Source organism: Xenopus laevis, chromosome 5S (genome assembly GCF_017654675.1).
Source record: "Xenopus laevis strain J_2021 chromosome 5S, Xenopus_laevis_v10.1, whole genome shotgun sequence".
NCBI lineage: Eukaryota > Metazoa > Chordata > Amphibia > Anura > Pipidae > Xenopus > Xenopus laevis.
The window spans coordinates 17387260-17402601 of NC_054380.1; the positions used below are offsets into that span (position 1 = coordinate 17387260).

Genomic DNA, 15342 nt, shown 5'->3' on the forward strand with positions numbered 1-15342 from the left:
CCTGTTTTTTTCCTCTGCCCAGGACCCAAGATGGCTCCCTGTGTCCCAGACCCTTATTCTGCCCCATGCCATACTAGTAAAAATGTGCCACTCCACCCCTACTATATTAGTGATCCAATGGGCCTTTCTGCCCCTGGTCTACTAATGTAACTAACGGACCAGGTAACTGTGCATACATCTTTTGGTTTTCTGCATCATGCTACTAATTTATTTGTGCTCCCCACTTATTCTGCCCAATACCCTTAAAGAAGAAGGAAAGCTACTGAAGCAGTTTATTACCAATAGATTAGCCACAATAGTGCAAACTATAACACTTTATTCTGCAGAATGCTTTACCATACCTGAGTAAACAGCTCTAGAAGCTCTCTGTTTGTTTAGGATAGCAGCTGCCATATTGGCTTGCTGTGACATCACTTCCTGCCTGAGTCTCTCCCTGCTCACTCATAGCTCTGGGCTCAGATTACATTAGGGAGGTGGGGAGGAAGAAGGAGAGAGGAGCAAACTGAGCATGCTCAAGCCCTAGCCCTGGAGGTTTAAGAAGAAAACAGAAAGTCTGATACAGAAGTCCATGTGTACTAAATAGAAGGAAATAAATGCAGTGTTTCTTTTGACAGAGGACTCAGAGTAGCATTACTTTGAGCGTTTACTTGTGTATTTATATATATATATATATAGACCTTTTTGATAAAGCTTACTTAATTTTAGCCTTTCCTTCTCCTTTAAAGTGCACTCTTTGCTACAACATGCTCTACTACCCCCCCCCCCATCAATTGCAGTACAGGTATGGGACCTATTATCCAGAATGCTTGGGACCTAGGGCTTTCCAGATAACAGATGTTTCTGGAATTTGGATCTTCATACCTCAAGTCTACTAGAAAATCATGTAAACATTAAATAAACCCAACAGGCTGGTATTGCTTCCAATGAGGATGGATTATATCTTTGTTGGGATCAAGTACAAGGTGCTGTTGTATTATTACAGAGAAAAAGGAAATCATTTTTAGAAATTTGCATTATTTGGATAACATGGAGTCTAAGGGAGATGAGCTTTACGGATAACGGGTTTCTGGATAACAGATCCCATACCTGTACAACATTTCTCTACTATTGTATTGTAGGGGCTGATCCTCATCTGCGATTGTGAATTTCTATATACACAGCGGGGAGACTGTGGAAGGATCGGCAGGAGGAACCACAACTAAAGGACAAACTAACCTCTCTTTTATTTTTATTCTCTACTATTGTAACAATCCCCCTATTTCTTGCTCTGGGACCTGCTATACTGTTCTTCTGTATAGATACACTGTACTGCTGCCAATCTAATGGCCCTATTCCAGCATCTTGTTTGCTCTATTGTGACATATTAATAAAAGCCCTATTTCCCCATCTCTTGGTCTGCACCATTTTCTACGAATGCCCCTATTCCAGCACATCTTTCCCTGTCCCATATGAAGTGCCCGCCCCCCATTTGTTGCTCTATGTTATACACGTATACTTCACATCTGCTCACATCTCCTGCCTTGGGTCATACCATCTCCTGCCTTGGGTCATACCATCACAGATTTGTACCACACCCAGACACCTGTGCCACCATCTTGTGCCCCCACGGTGTCCCCTTCTCGTGATCACCCCCATATGCCAATAACAGACTTGTCTGCCCCCTCCAAACACAGGGGCCGTGACTTTCAGCCACTAGTGTAAATGTGCCACTCCCTGCACTGACATGCGCTGCGCCCCCTAGTGTGCGGGTATAGAACAGCCTGAGTCACATTAGAGCTGCCTGGGGGGAGATTTGCCCTCTCACAAGTGACTGTGAAGCCCGCAGGGGTTGCTGGGAGTTTGGGTAGAGAAGGAGTTCAGAGGCCAATCAGATCCCGCCTTACCTTTGAGAGCGGGCAGAGGAGAAAGCTCCACAGGGGGCCCCTGGCCGAGGAACTGGGACGAGCCCTGGGAGCGCCTCTGCCTCTGGGCTTTCCGCACGGACTTCCGCGTGAATCCATCCACCTTCTCCGCCGCCGATATCGCCGACATGTCCACTGACAGGGCCCGCGGGGCCACCTGCCCAACCGAGCAGGGAAATGGGGGTTCGGGCGGGAAGCGTGAGGTAAAGATCACGGTGACAGCCCCCTCCTCCCCCTAGCGCTGCCCTCCGGCAGGAGAGGAGGGTCCCCTCTAACTGCTCCTCGCCCCTGTTCTCCCCGGCATTTCCCTCTCCTCACAGAACACACAAAGTTTTTTACAACGCTCCGAACGCCATACACTGGGCAGCTCGAGGGGTTGTTGGGCGGCAGATAGGCTTTCCGTGTCGGTATAGAAGTCCCCGGGTAGATCCAACAAACCGCAATCCCCCGAACTCACACGGCGACCTGTGGCGGCAACGTCGCTTACCGCCGCCAGCACCGACTTCTAGCTATTGAGTGACAGCTCGGCGGTCCAATCGGGGGAGCCAGGGGACACGTGACGGAGGCGGAACGAGTCGTTTAGAAAGGACTTTTCACTCAGCAGCCGCTAGGGGTCATCCGAGTGCCCAGGGAAAGAAGGCGAGGTCTAATAATGGACGTCAGACTTTTGGAGTTATGTGATTGGTCTGTACTGCCTGTCATTCAAGGTGTTGTGGTTCGGTGACCGAAGACAAATACGATCACGGCAAAGAAGCAAATGACAGCAAGAAGGCCCTTGTAGTAGACGGCCAGTGGTATACAAACTCTCTATTGGCTGATAAGGAAGTGGGTCTGACCAATCACAATAAAGGCCTGACCAACGGGGCGCGTCCCTTCTAATGATGCCTCGTTGTGAGCGCGTTGCTGAGGTGATTCTGTGAATTCCTCCCTCCCTCGCGTTGCTTTTTAGTTTGGGGAATCGGCTGTTGTTGCAAAAGCGCCATATTTGTTAGGTCTGAAGTCTCACGCGCAGTTGCGTGAATTCTATAGATGTGACTGGCCGGGCGTTTGGCTTTATATAGAGGATACATCGAGACTTTGCTGCCTGTAGTTGTGTAGCAGCTGCTGCTTATTTTCAGTGGGAGAGAGAAACCAAAAAGGAGACATATAGGATAAATGAAAAAAACCTAATTATAAGTAATATCTGGTGCTAAAAATTAATATTATCTTCGAAAATAGTCCCTTTATTGGAGCTCCCTATTGTTGTTCTCTGGTCCGTGTCTGTTTTTCAAATGAGGGATGGGCGTGTCCTAATGGTCCCTGCCAGAAGCACAGTAGAGGGGGGCAGCCAATCACAGCCCTGCAGTTACACAATCACAGACAGGCTTCAGTTCCCTATCAGGTACTGCTAGCTGCTGATTGGTTCCTGTCCTACAGTGCAGTGAGCGCCCGTAGCCTGGGAATTCAGGCAGTAGGAAGTGGATGAGAAGGGAGGGATTATTAGGGTTTTTGCAGAAATATTCAATAAATCAGACTGGAACACTACTTTTTTAAGCAGAATTCTTCTATATCTAAATCAGTATAATGCACTGGTACATTCTTATTTTTTACAAAATATGTTTCCTTTAAAGGAGACTGGATATATAAAAAAAACAAAAACGAATTTTGTAGGCAATAACAGGGTCCAACTAGGGGGCCCAGTGCCCACAGGGGGTCGCTATTTCGGGGTCCCACGTACCCCCTGCTTGGCTCAGATACAGTGGCGAAGACACAGATACCTCAGGCCCAGCCACAAACCCCATGCCCTCGTTTTTTCTCGATGTCGCACTGGCCCAGTCCGACCCTGGGCAATAATGTATTGTATACTATATAGTGCTGGTTTCACTTTTGGCCAAAAATTAATATTGTCTTTAGGAAAGGCCCCTTTATTGGAGCTCCCTATAGATATGGTCCCTGTCTGAGTTTCAAATGCAGGGTTGACGTGTCCTAATGGTCCCTGCCAGAAGCACAGTAGGGGGACAGCCAATCACAGCCCTGCAGTCACACAAGCAAAGGCAAGCTTCAGTTCCCTATCAGGTCAGCCTGGTTGCTGATTGGTTACTGTCCTACAGCACAGTTTGCTGACTGCCACCTGCTCCCCTGCACAGCCTGGGAAAGGAGGCAGCAGCATGTGGAACAGATGGGAGGGACTAATAGGGTTTTTGCAGAAATTTACAATAAAGTAACCAGAAACACAACTTTTTAAACCACGTTGCTTCTCCTGTATATCTAAAAAAATTTAATGCACTGATAAATTCTTGTTTTTTACATTAAATATATCTTCTTTAAAGTAATTACATTTGATGTTCTGTTGCCATGCACTGGGGGGGGGGGTGCAGGGAACAGGGGAGCCCCCAACTGCAGGATCTGCTACTATAAAGCTAAAGAATCCCTCCCTCCCCAGCTGCTCGCCAACCTTTGAGTGGGGACTCTGGGGAGGGAGTGGGCCGGCAGGGGGTGGAGAGTAGGCAGATGGGGGCGGGTAGGGATTTCTGTGCGCTGGGCCCCTCTGAAGGTTTTTGTTTTAAGGGGAGGGGGCAGGGCACGGCACAATATTAATGCCATCAATTACATAGTAGGTAACAGAAAAGTTTTGTAGAATCCCTTGAATCTACATTGTTATCCGCTATGTAAACCAGAGACCCTTTTTTCAGCTTTAGATGGCTGCCCCCATGGCTACACCAGGGTTTTTCTCCATGTGCCACATTCTGGGGAGATTAGTCGCCCAGTAACAAATCTCCTCGGGCAACTAATCTCCCCGAAATGCCTTCCCGCCGGCGATTTATATTCTAGCCAGCGGGAAGGCATTTAGGGGGGTTAGTCGTCCGAAGAAGAGAAGATTTGTCGCTGGGTGACTAATCTCCCCGAATAGCAGCGTGTGCCACCACCCTTAAATATAAAAAAAAGTCAGTTGTACACATGGTCTTTATGCCTCCAAGTCAGAAATCCAAAAAATTAGCTCCAAAAACATCTTGGTGAGATGAGGGCTTGGTTAGCAACAAGTTGTTTCCAAGCCACTGGTTGGGGATCACTGATATACATTATGGCTGTATTTCTAAGACAAACACAATATTTTAACCAGTGCAGAGCAACAGTATATTATAAATTAAGCTTTTACTTTTTGGTGTTACTGTTCTTTTAACTCCAGGGCCCTCAACACATCTTGATGTTGAGGCACACGTAACACACTTTAATAACAGAAAAAGAAGAGGAACATTGGAACCAGGTCCCTCCACAAGTTTCAAAAAATATTGGTGCCAGGGCCCTCTACAAGTTTAAACAACATTGATGTCAGGACCCACTACAAGTTTAAAAACTATTGATGCCAGGGAACTTGACAAGTTTAAAAAACATTGATGCCAGGGCCCTCTACAAGTTTATAAAACATTGGTGCCAGGGCCCACTACAAGTTTATAAAACATTGGTGCCAGGGCCCACTACAAGTTTTACAAAACTATTTCTCCTCTTCCTCACCTCACTCAACCTCTATTCTTCTAGTCTCTTTTCTTTCTATTCTATTATTTATTATTATATCTATTTAGCCTCTCTGTTCCCATACAGAAGTAGGTATTGACCATGAATCAGGCCAAATGGTTAGAAGCAGGAGGGCCCACTGACATTTGGGCCCACCGAGAGATTTCCTGGTATCCCAGTGGGCCAGTCCGACACTGAGAAAGGAAATTAACATCTTCAAACGGTTTAATGGACGTCTGGCATTGACTTCTACATGAACTCGGCAGGTTTTTGGTGGCAAATATTCAAATTAGAACTGTTTCTAGGTTCAAGGCATGATAAATCTCACATTCAAATTCGAGTGGGTGGTTTAAAATTAGAATTTGAGTTTTAACCAAAAATTATTTTTTTTTAAAACTCGAAATTACCATTCAAACCTCAATAAATTTGCCCCCTGGTTTTTATGTAACCAAAACTTGCCTCCAAGCCTGAAATTGAAAAATAAGCAGCTGCTTTGAGGCCACTGGGAGCAACATCTAAGGGGTTGGTGAGTAACATGTTGCTCATGGTTGGGGATCACTGTCCTAAAGCTTAATTTATTCTTATTGGTCTACAGATACAAACCTCTGCTTTGGGCCTAATTTATTGATATATTACCCAAAACTGCATTTGATGGATCCTGGACAGTAGTTCTACCAGTGGAGCCCGTCTACTACCCCCTGGTGCTCCTTTCAAGCCTATACAACAAGTGTGACTCATTGCATGGGAGGGCAACTCTCAGGCACACTGGGTATTTAGTCAAGCATCTGGTACAAATGTTGGTATCTTTATGTAAAATAACAAACAAAGGACAAGACATGCAACCTCCTTAACTGTTGAGAACTTTCCCTTGTATGATATGTATAATGCCCCTGCCAGTGGAGCAACTAGAGCCCCACAGCAAAGTCAATTCAGGGCCCCATAATATTGATAAGTTGATTTTTTCTACGAAAACAAGTTAATTATTCAAGCTCATTATTATAGAACGATTTTAATCCCTCGATCGAACGATTTTCCTTCTATCAAAAAAAGTTAGGAAAGCCTATGGGGACCTTCCGAATAGGCTAACATTGGTGCTCGGTAGGTTTTAGGTGACGAAGTAGGTGGTCAAAGTTTTTTTTTTTTAAAGAGACAGTACTTAGACTATCGGATGATCGAATAGTCGAATGATTTTTAGTTTGAATCGTTCGATTCAAAGTCGTGGTCGAAGTAGCCAATTCGATGGTCAAAGTACCCAAAAAAATACTTTGAAATTTGAAGTATTTTTTTATTCTAATCCTTCTCTCGAGCTAAGTAAATGTGCCCCTAGAGTTTAGCCAATTCCTTACTTTGTCTTTCATACAAAAAGTGAGCACACATCTGACATCTGGTATCAGTGAGAACATTCTTAGATGTGTTTCTTTCACTTGCGTCAATGTTAAAAATAAACGTACAGTATCTTTATATCAACAACACAGGACACTGGATCATATCATAGTTACTATTTTTGTATTGTGAGAGAAATTAGGTCACACGTGTAACAATGAATCCTTCTTGACATAGGTTTTTCCAGTGAAACATTTCTATGTAAAGGAATAAATAATTTCCAGGAAATTCACTAAATGCAAGTGAAAATATCAGTGAAATGAAGTCTCACTTCAGCATTTCAGTGGGAACATGATGGGGGGATGTAATTTTTTTTTCCAGATCTGGTTTCTCAAGGCAATAAATCAGATGAATATCTTTGGGATACTGGAACAGTTATTGCATATCCCGTGGCTTGGATTAAAGGATCAGTAACATCAAAAAAAAAATGTTTGTATACTACGAAAAAAAGACACCAAAACATATTAAACTTTAAAATCCCAAAGTCTTTATTTAGAAAGACCGAGTCTCCGCTTGTGCTCCTCTTCAGAAAAGGCGATCGGGTGATCCATCGTGCGGCGCTCAATTTCTCCTCCCTGCCTTCATTATAGGAGATAGCAAGGGAGGAGTAATTGAGCGCCACACGATGGAACGTCGCCCTGTTGCCTTTTCTGAAGAGGAGCGCAATCGGAAATTCGGTACGTTATCTCTTTGCGATTTTAAAGTTTAATATGTGCTGGTGGGTTTTTTTCGTAGTATAGAAACAATTTTTTTTAAAAAAATTTTTTGATGTAACTGGTCCTTTAACGCATGGGCCATGGGCGTAACTACAGAGGAAGCAGACCCTGTAGTTGCAGGGGGCCCCAGGAGTGTAGGGGGCCCAGTGAGGTCCTAAATAATGAGCAAATAATAAATAATGAGCAATTTTAACTTGTTTTCGTAGAAAAGATCAACTTATCAATATTATGGGGCCCTGAATTGAGTTTGCTGTGGGGCTCTAGTTGATCCACTGGCACGGTCATTATACATATCATACAAGGGAAAGTTCTCAACAGTTAGGGAGGTTGCATGTCGTGTCCTTTGTTTGTTATTTTACATAAAGATACCAACATTTGTACCAGATGCTTGACTATTTACCCAGTGTGCCTGAGAGTTGTCCTCCCATGAAATGAGTTACACTTATTGTATAGGCTTGAAAGGAGCACCAGGGGGTAGTAGACGGGCTCCACTGGTAGAACTACTGTCCAGGATCCATCAAATGCAGTTTTGGGCAATATATCAATATATCAGGCCCAAAGCAGAGGTTTGTATCTGTAGACCAATTAGATCCCCAACCATGAGCAACATGTTACTCACCAACCCCTTGGATGTTGCTCCCAGTGGCCTCAAAGCAGCTGCTTATTTTTCAATTTCAGGCTTGGAGGCAAGTTTTGGTTGTATAAAAACCAGGGGGCAAATTTTTTGCGGTTCTAATGGTAAAGTCAAGTTTTCAAAAAAACATTTTTGGTTAAAACTCAAAAATTCTTATTTTAAACCACCTACTCAAATTTGAGATTTATCATACCTTGACCCTAGAAACAGTTCTAATTTGAATATTTGCCACCAAAAACCTGCAGAGTTCATGTAGAAGTCAATGCCAGAAGTCCATTAAACCGAAGATGTTAATTTCCTTTCTCAGTGTGGGACTGGCCCACCGGGATACCAGGAAAACTCCCGGTGGGCCCAAGTGTCAGTGGGCCCTCCTGCTTCTAACCATTTGGCCTGATTCATGGTCAATACCTACTTCTGTATGGGAACTGAGAGGCTAAGTAGATATAATAATAAATAATAGAATAGAAAGAAAAGAGACTAGAAGAAGAATAGAGGTTGAGTGAGGTGAGGAAGAGGAGAAATAGTTTGGAGAATGGGCCCATGGACTAACACTTTCTGGTGGGTCCCTGGCATCCCAGTCCAACACTGGCCTTCCTGACATTCAAGGTTTTTTTCTGAGGAAAACATGATTCTAATTTGATTCGAATTTTCACAAAACTTCGAAATTCTACCTTTGATAAATTTGCCTCTAGGTGTATTTCTAAACAGCCTCCAGTAGGCTGCCAGTCCACATAGGGGCTACCAAATAGTCAATTCTTTATTTGGCATCCACAGGAAGTTTTTTTCAGGCTTGTGTTGCTCCCCAACTCTTTTTACATTTTAATGTGGCTCATAGGTAAAATAGCATGAGCCGAGGTCCCCTGCTTTAGGAGAATTTAGTTGTAGGAACTCTGTTAAAGGAAAACTATACCCTCAAAATGAATACTTGAGCTACAGATAATTTATATCAAATTAAGAATCTTACCAAACTGGAATATATATTTAAGTAAATATTTCGCTTTTACATCTCTTGTCTCTTTGTGATGGTCTGTGTGCTGCCTCAGAGATCACCTGACCAGAAATACTGCAGCTCTAACTGTAACAGGAAGAAGTGTTGAAGCAAAACACAAAACTCTGTCTGTTAATTGGCTCATGTGACCTAACGTATGTTTGGTTTAGTTTGTTTGTGTGCACCGTGAATCATACGATCTCAGGGGGCGGCCCTTATTTTTTAAAATGGCAGTTTTCTATTTATGATTACCCAATGGAACATACTACTAAAACAGTATATTATTATGAAAATGGTTTATTTACATGAAGCAGGGTTTTACATATGAGCTGTTTTATGCAATACATTTTCAAAGACCTAGAGAGGGATGTAGTTTTCTTTAAACAGAAGAGGAAGGGAGGAGCCCAGATCAGGCATCTGTAGTATTTCTCATCTGCAAATAAATCTTATCTATTGTGATCAAAAAATCTTTAACATTCAGTGAGCACAGGTACAGGATTGCAAGATAGGAGCTCAGATTACAGGCTGGGGGCAATGGCATACAAGGCAATCTTTAGTGGTTTGTTACCTGGCCTTGTTGTAGCTCTGTGTGTGGGTGTCAAATTGGCAATTATTGGCCCCATGTCACTTGAAACTGCAATTGTCTGAAGGTATTGGTGCACCAGATTTGTTAGTGAGTAAAGGTGGCCATAGACTCAAAGATCCGCTCGTTTGGCGACATCGCCAAACGAGCGGATCTTTCCCCGATATGCCACTAAACTGCATGGCTATATCGGGGGTAATCCGAAAGTTCGGCCGTATGGCCGAACGATCGAATTACGATGCGCCAAGCGGCTCCGACGGGTCGGTCGGGTAAAAATCCAACCTTCCCGATCGATATCGTGGCCAGATATCGATCGGGAAGACCCGTCGGAAGCCCCCATACACGGGCAGATAAGTTGTCAAATCGGTCCAAACGACCGATATCGGCAGCTTTATCTGCCCGTGTATGGCCACCATTAGTGAGAGATAATTGCCCTTTGAGGGTGTTAACGTATCACCAGCAAACTATGGCATAATAACTGGGGAACCAGATGATGGCAAGAGGGCGGGAGTGCCTATACTTTACTAATGCGAGCTTCGGCATTTTGTTAGAAATTGTTAAATACTTAATATTCGGATAGAGCCGCGGATTTTTCTTCTTGTTCTAGTTCCATGATGATCTACATCCATAAAATCATTGTAAGCATTCTGTTCCATGGAAAATATTATTTAAATATTGATTTATGTGAAAATGTCAGTGTTCAATTTAAGAAACAACTATTTCTTGTGTAACCTTAATGTAATAAATATCTGAATGAAAAGCATGAAACAGGAGGGTGATATAGACAAGCTGTTTGTTGACATTGTCTCAAGATGTACTGATCACCAGCTAAAGTTCTACTGGTAGATCCAGGCCCAGACTGGCCATCTGTGGGTATGGGCAAATGCCCGGTGGGCCGCTTACTTTAAAATGTAAATAGGCTGCTCACCTACAAATGTAAATGAGGTCTGTCTTTAATATGTAAATGAGTCGCTAGCTTTAGAAATGTAAATGAGCTGTCCTTAACAGACACCCACAGCTAAACCAATGCAGGTAGTATGGGTCAGGACCAGGAACTCTGCTATCTACCCAATCTCCAAGCAGTAGATCTAATCCCACCCTTTACCTATCTGAGATTCAACAAGCAGTGCAGCTTTGCCTGTCTCTTAGCCTTAGTACTCAATTGGAAAAGAGCAGACTGTACAGATTAGTTTTGGGGTCCATGCTGTATGGGGTGAGTTCCTGCTAGGTGCTGGGTTGATTCAGTTGCATTTTGCTGATCTGGCTTCACAATCACACAGGCATGGAACTGGGGCCAAATTTTGGAGACAGGCTAGTTAATGTGGTTGGAAAAAAAGTCTGCTTTTTTATGAGTGTACAGTATTGATGGAATATACTGTAAGGGTTACTAGATAGAAAGATAGGGCTACTAATCCAATGAAATGTATAGCCATGATAGAAAAAAGGGGGTGAGATACTTGTTGCAAGGGCCAGTTTCAGCACATAGGGTGTATAATAATGCTGCGGATTTTATGTTAATGGACTCCCGCTTGGTCCAGGAACTAGTGCTCTATTTATTAATAAACAGTAGTTCTAGTTAACCTTGGGGTCAAAAATATTTATCATGCGCGTGAATACATGGGCTGCTTTGATACTTTTGCCAGGGCTGCTTTTTCCTCCCATTCTGGCACTGGGAAGATCCTGATCTACCTTTTGGGCACCCCTGCAATTGGGCATATTTCTTTATTCATGCTCTTAATATGTCAATCTGGTCTTCCTTTTTACTACATTGCTTTACCGCCTGCATCATCATGTACAGGCTGCGTCTGTTTCATTTACTTTCAATCAATTTTAATGTGACCTTTCTGATAGAGCAGACTGGAACATTCAGTAACAACACAATATATATCTGCTGTGCTTTGCACTGTGGGGAGCAAAGACAGTGACAGTAAGTGTGTTTCACAGGAAAAGTAGCGAGGAACTTGCGCTTTAATCACTCTCCATCTAGTTCAACCTCTTTCTTTTAAAGTAAAGTAAAGTAAAGTATGGTTGAGAATGATAGATATCGATTTGTATAGAGAAATGGCCGGATCTTTTTATAGAACAGTAACTGCAATATTATCTTATTTCCAATATATCTCTTCTCTCTCTTCTTTTAATTTGGTTCCTGTAAACACAACACAGTTTCAGTGTTGACAATGTTGAGTATATACTGGAACCCGGCATTGGTCCAGCTATTGTTCTGCATCTCAGTTTTGCACAATGATTTCCATTTGATACAAGATGAATGAGCTGGATTGTGGCTTAAAATATACAATAATCCCTTTTTTTTATCATTTATCTAGTTCAGTGTTTGAGAGGAGTCACGGTGCCTCTAATAAAGCATGGAGTGAAATAAAGCCAGAGATGAATATTATGAAGCACAGGCAATCTAATAATAGCTAAGAATATGGAATGTTACCAAAAATATGGAGTGAGTCTGATGAGGCAGAAGTAGGAATTGTGTGAACAATTTGTACTTTTCTCTTAGACCGGCAGTGATGTCTCTTACTATATAAAGTGAAATACATGTCAGGATATGTTGTACCGATACACCACCAAAGTGCACAGCACTGTCTTTGCTTACAAAACTGCGGTAACACAATTATGACACCATTATGCATCCTTTTGTGGCTACCTTCAGCAGAACATGGGCTACATTCCAAACCCCTGAAGCTGAAACACGGTCCAAGCATATAGCAGCTACAGTTACTAATAGTGATGGGCGAATCTGTGCCGAAAAATTCACGAAACGCATTGTAGTCAATGGGCCTCAAAATAATTTTGACGCGCGTCAATTTGTATGCGCGTGCCAATTTTTTTTTTGATGCGGCAGATTTTTTGGGGGCGAATTGTCGCAACAGTTTTGCAAATGAATTCACTTGCAGCGAAAAGCAGAATTTCATCGCAAATTCGCGCCTAATATTTGTCCATCACTAGTTACTAACTAATTGAACAGGGATGTCACATACAGGTGCAGCATCGGACTGGAGGGGTGTGGGCCCACCGGGGCTGCCACATCAGGGGCCTGCAACCACCCCCAAGAGCCCCCCATCCCTCCTCTGCTACCCCCCACAGGCCCCCATCCCAGGGCAAATCCCCTCTGTCCCCCCTAGGGTTGCCACCTTTTGGCTCGGTTGAATCTGGGTGGGGTCATAATGCAATGGGGTGGGGCTGTGATGCTGCAGGGAACGGGCTGTGACTTCAGGGGAGGGGCTATTACGTGGTGACCGGTGATTGGCCGATCTCAGTGACAATCATAGGGAATCCTGTCCAGTTTTCCTAATTTCTAAAACCAGGCAGGCAGTTATGACCTGGGCAGCCCTTAAAAAAACCAGGCTGTCCAGGTCAAAACCGATAGGCGGCAACCCTAGCCCCCCCCCCACCCATACCTTCTTTGTGCACCGATTAGTGTTGCGGACGGAGGGAGGCCAGGAAGGAATCGGCTTTGCCAGCCACATGAGATTAGATCTGGGCCAGCGGGTCCCACCAGGGCTGGAGGCCCATCAGGTTTTTTCTCAGACTCTGGCCAATCCAGTCTGACCCTGTAATGGTGTCATGCTAGAATTAAGGGGTGGCTCACCTTTAACTTTTAGTATATTATACAATAGACAATTCGAAGCAACTTTTCAATCGGTCTTCATTATTTATTTGTTACAATTTCTTCTTTTGACTCTATCCAGCTTTGAAATGGGTGTCACCAACCTTATCTAAAAACAAATGCTCTGTAAGGCTACAAATGTATTGTTATTGCTACTTTTTATTACTCATCTTTCTATTTAGGCCTCTCCTGTTCATATTCCAGTCTCTTATTCAAATCAATGCATGGTTGCTAGGGTAATTTGGATCCTGCTAACCAGATTGCTGAAATTGGAAACTGGAGAGCTGCTGACTAAAAAGATAAAACCAATTGCAAATTATCTCAGAATATCACTCTCTATCATACTAAACGTTAACAGGGCCTGTTCCAGTAGCGGCCCTGGAAACCCAGCGCAGATCATGATATCTTCCAATTGTAAACGGGACATCTGCCATTGACTTCTACGTGAACTCTGCAGGTTTGAGATGGATTACTTTTTCATTCGGACTTTTAACACCATCAGGGTTTGAGAAATTATGTGAAAAAATTTTAAAATTTTCTATGAAAAAAATGGTGTTTTACCTTTTAAAAATCCGACCAGAAAAAAATCAAACTTTAATATATATATAACCCCAGACTGTACAGCACTTGTAGGAACATCCAAGCTCTTCCATTCTCTCTACCCAAGGGTAACAGTTACTGCAAGGAAAGTTCCATCCCTGGACACTGCAGGGGGGGCTGATTTAGAAGCACATCCTACATGGGTATGGCCAAACAGCTTATAACTATACAATTATTATGAAACACACATGCCTCCTATTCTCATAGGACAGTACTGCATTGTGGAACCAATTTTCTAGGCATATACATGTGTATCGAAAATAGGTGTCCTTGTTAAATTCGGGGTATGTTTCTGTAGCTCAGCAAAAACTGGACGCCAACAAAATAGACACACCTGGCATTAATACTGACCATTTCTAATTTTATACAATGTCATATTTATTCATTTGTACTTAGACCAAAGGCATTTCTGACCAAGAGGCCTTGGGCCCCATAGCAAACACCCACTCTTCCCTGTTTTTGTTGGTTTCATGTAGGTGTCCATGGAAACAGGAAATAATGCCATGATGCTGAATTCAATTAAATATGTGATTCATGCATTTAAATACATTACTGAAGCCAGAAAATAAATATCGGCCTTTCCTGGCACTGTACATATTTATGAAAGCTGTAAACGTCAACAGTTTCTTGAGGCAGATTTGTGTTTGCTCCGTAATCTCATTATGCGCACGGTACTTCCTATTTATCAAGATGAATGCAGACGGTTCTATAAATACCCCCGCATTGATCTTCCCTCTGCCGATTTGCATATCTCAGAACAAAGTAAGCAAAATAGAACACACAGTGTTTATTGAGCGACACGGGATTCCGTTGTGTTGTTTTGCTATTAGCTATTTGTGTCTAGGCCTTTGCATTTTGTGCATTCTGTGCTATTTATGGTGGAGAAAATAATCGCCCTGGGTCTTTTAAAAGTTCGGTGACCTGGAATTTTTGTGCTCAGTTGATTTAACTGTACATGAGGGAACATTAAAGGAACAGTGATGCTACAACAGAAATCGGGGCTCTGGTGAGATTCACATAGATACATGTAACATTTTGGATACACTGGAAAACAACAGGAGCAAGCGTAAGTATACTGGAACAACAGTAACCTGTAGGGCAGGCGTCCCCAACCTTTTTTACCCTTGAGTAGTGTTGGGTGAATCTCTCACGTTTCGCTGAAAAATTCACAAATTTCCCACAAAATTTGCGAAACGAAGAAAAATGAAAATTCGTGAAATCGGACAAGTTCACCAAAAAAATGGTGAAATTCTAACGTTTTCATGAAAAATGTGCGAAATTCGAACGTTTTCACGAAAAAATAGAGCAATTCGAACGTTTTCACGAAAAAATAGTGAAAATCGGAAATTGGCGCATTTAAGTTTTCGCAGGAGATTTGCAAATTTATTCACTGGCGGCGAAACGTGGGAATTCAGCTGAAATTTAT

General features: G+C 42.9%; 1 protein-coding gene across 1 annotated transcript in view; it reads right to left on the reverse strand.

The window, feature by feature from the left end:
* The window catches only part of ppp2r5a.S (protein phosphatase 2 regulatory subunit B', alpha), a 59664-nt gene extending 57171 nt beyond the window's left edge, over window positions 1-2493 (reverse strand). The window contains 1 exon segment of the mRNA NM_001114844.1: window positions 1884-2493. Within this exon segment, the coding sequence (NP_001108316.1) occupies window positions 1884-2031 (148 nt within the window). The 5' untranslated portion in view covers window positions 2032-2493.
* Between the last annotated feature and the right edge of the window lie 12849 nt (window positions 2494-15342).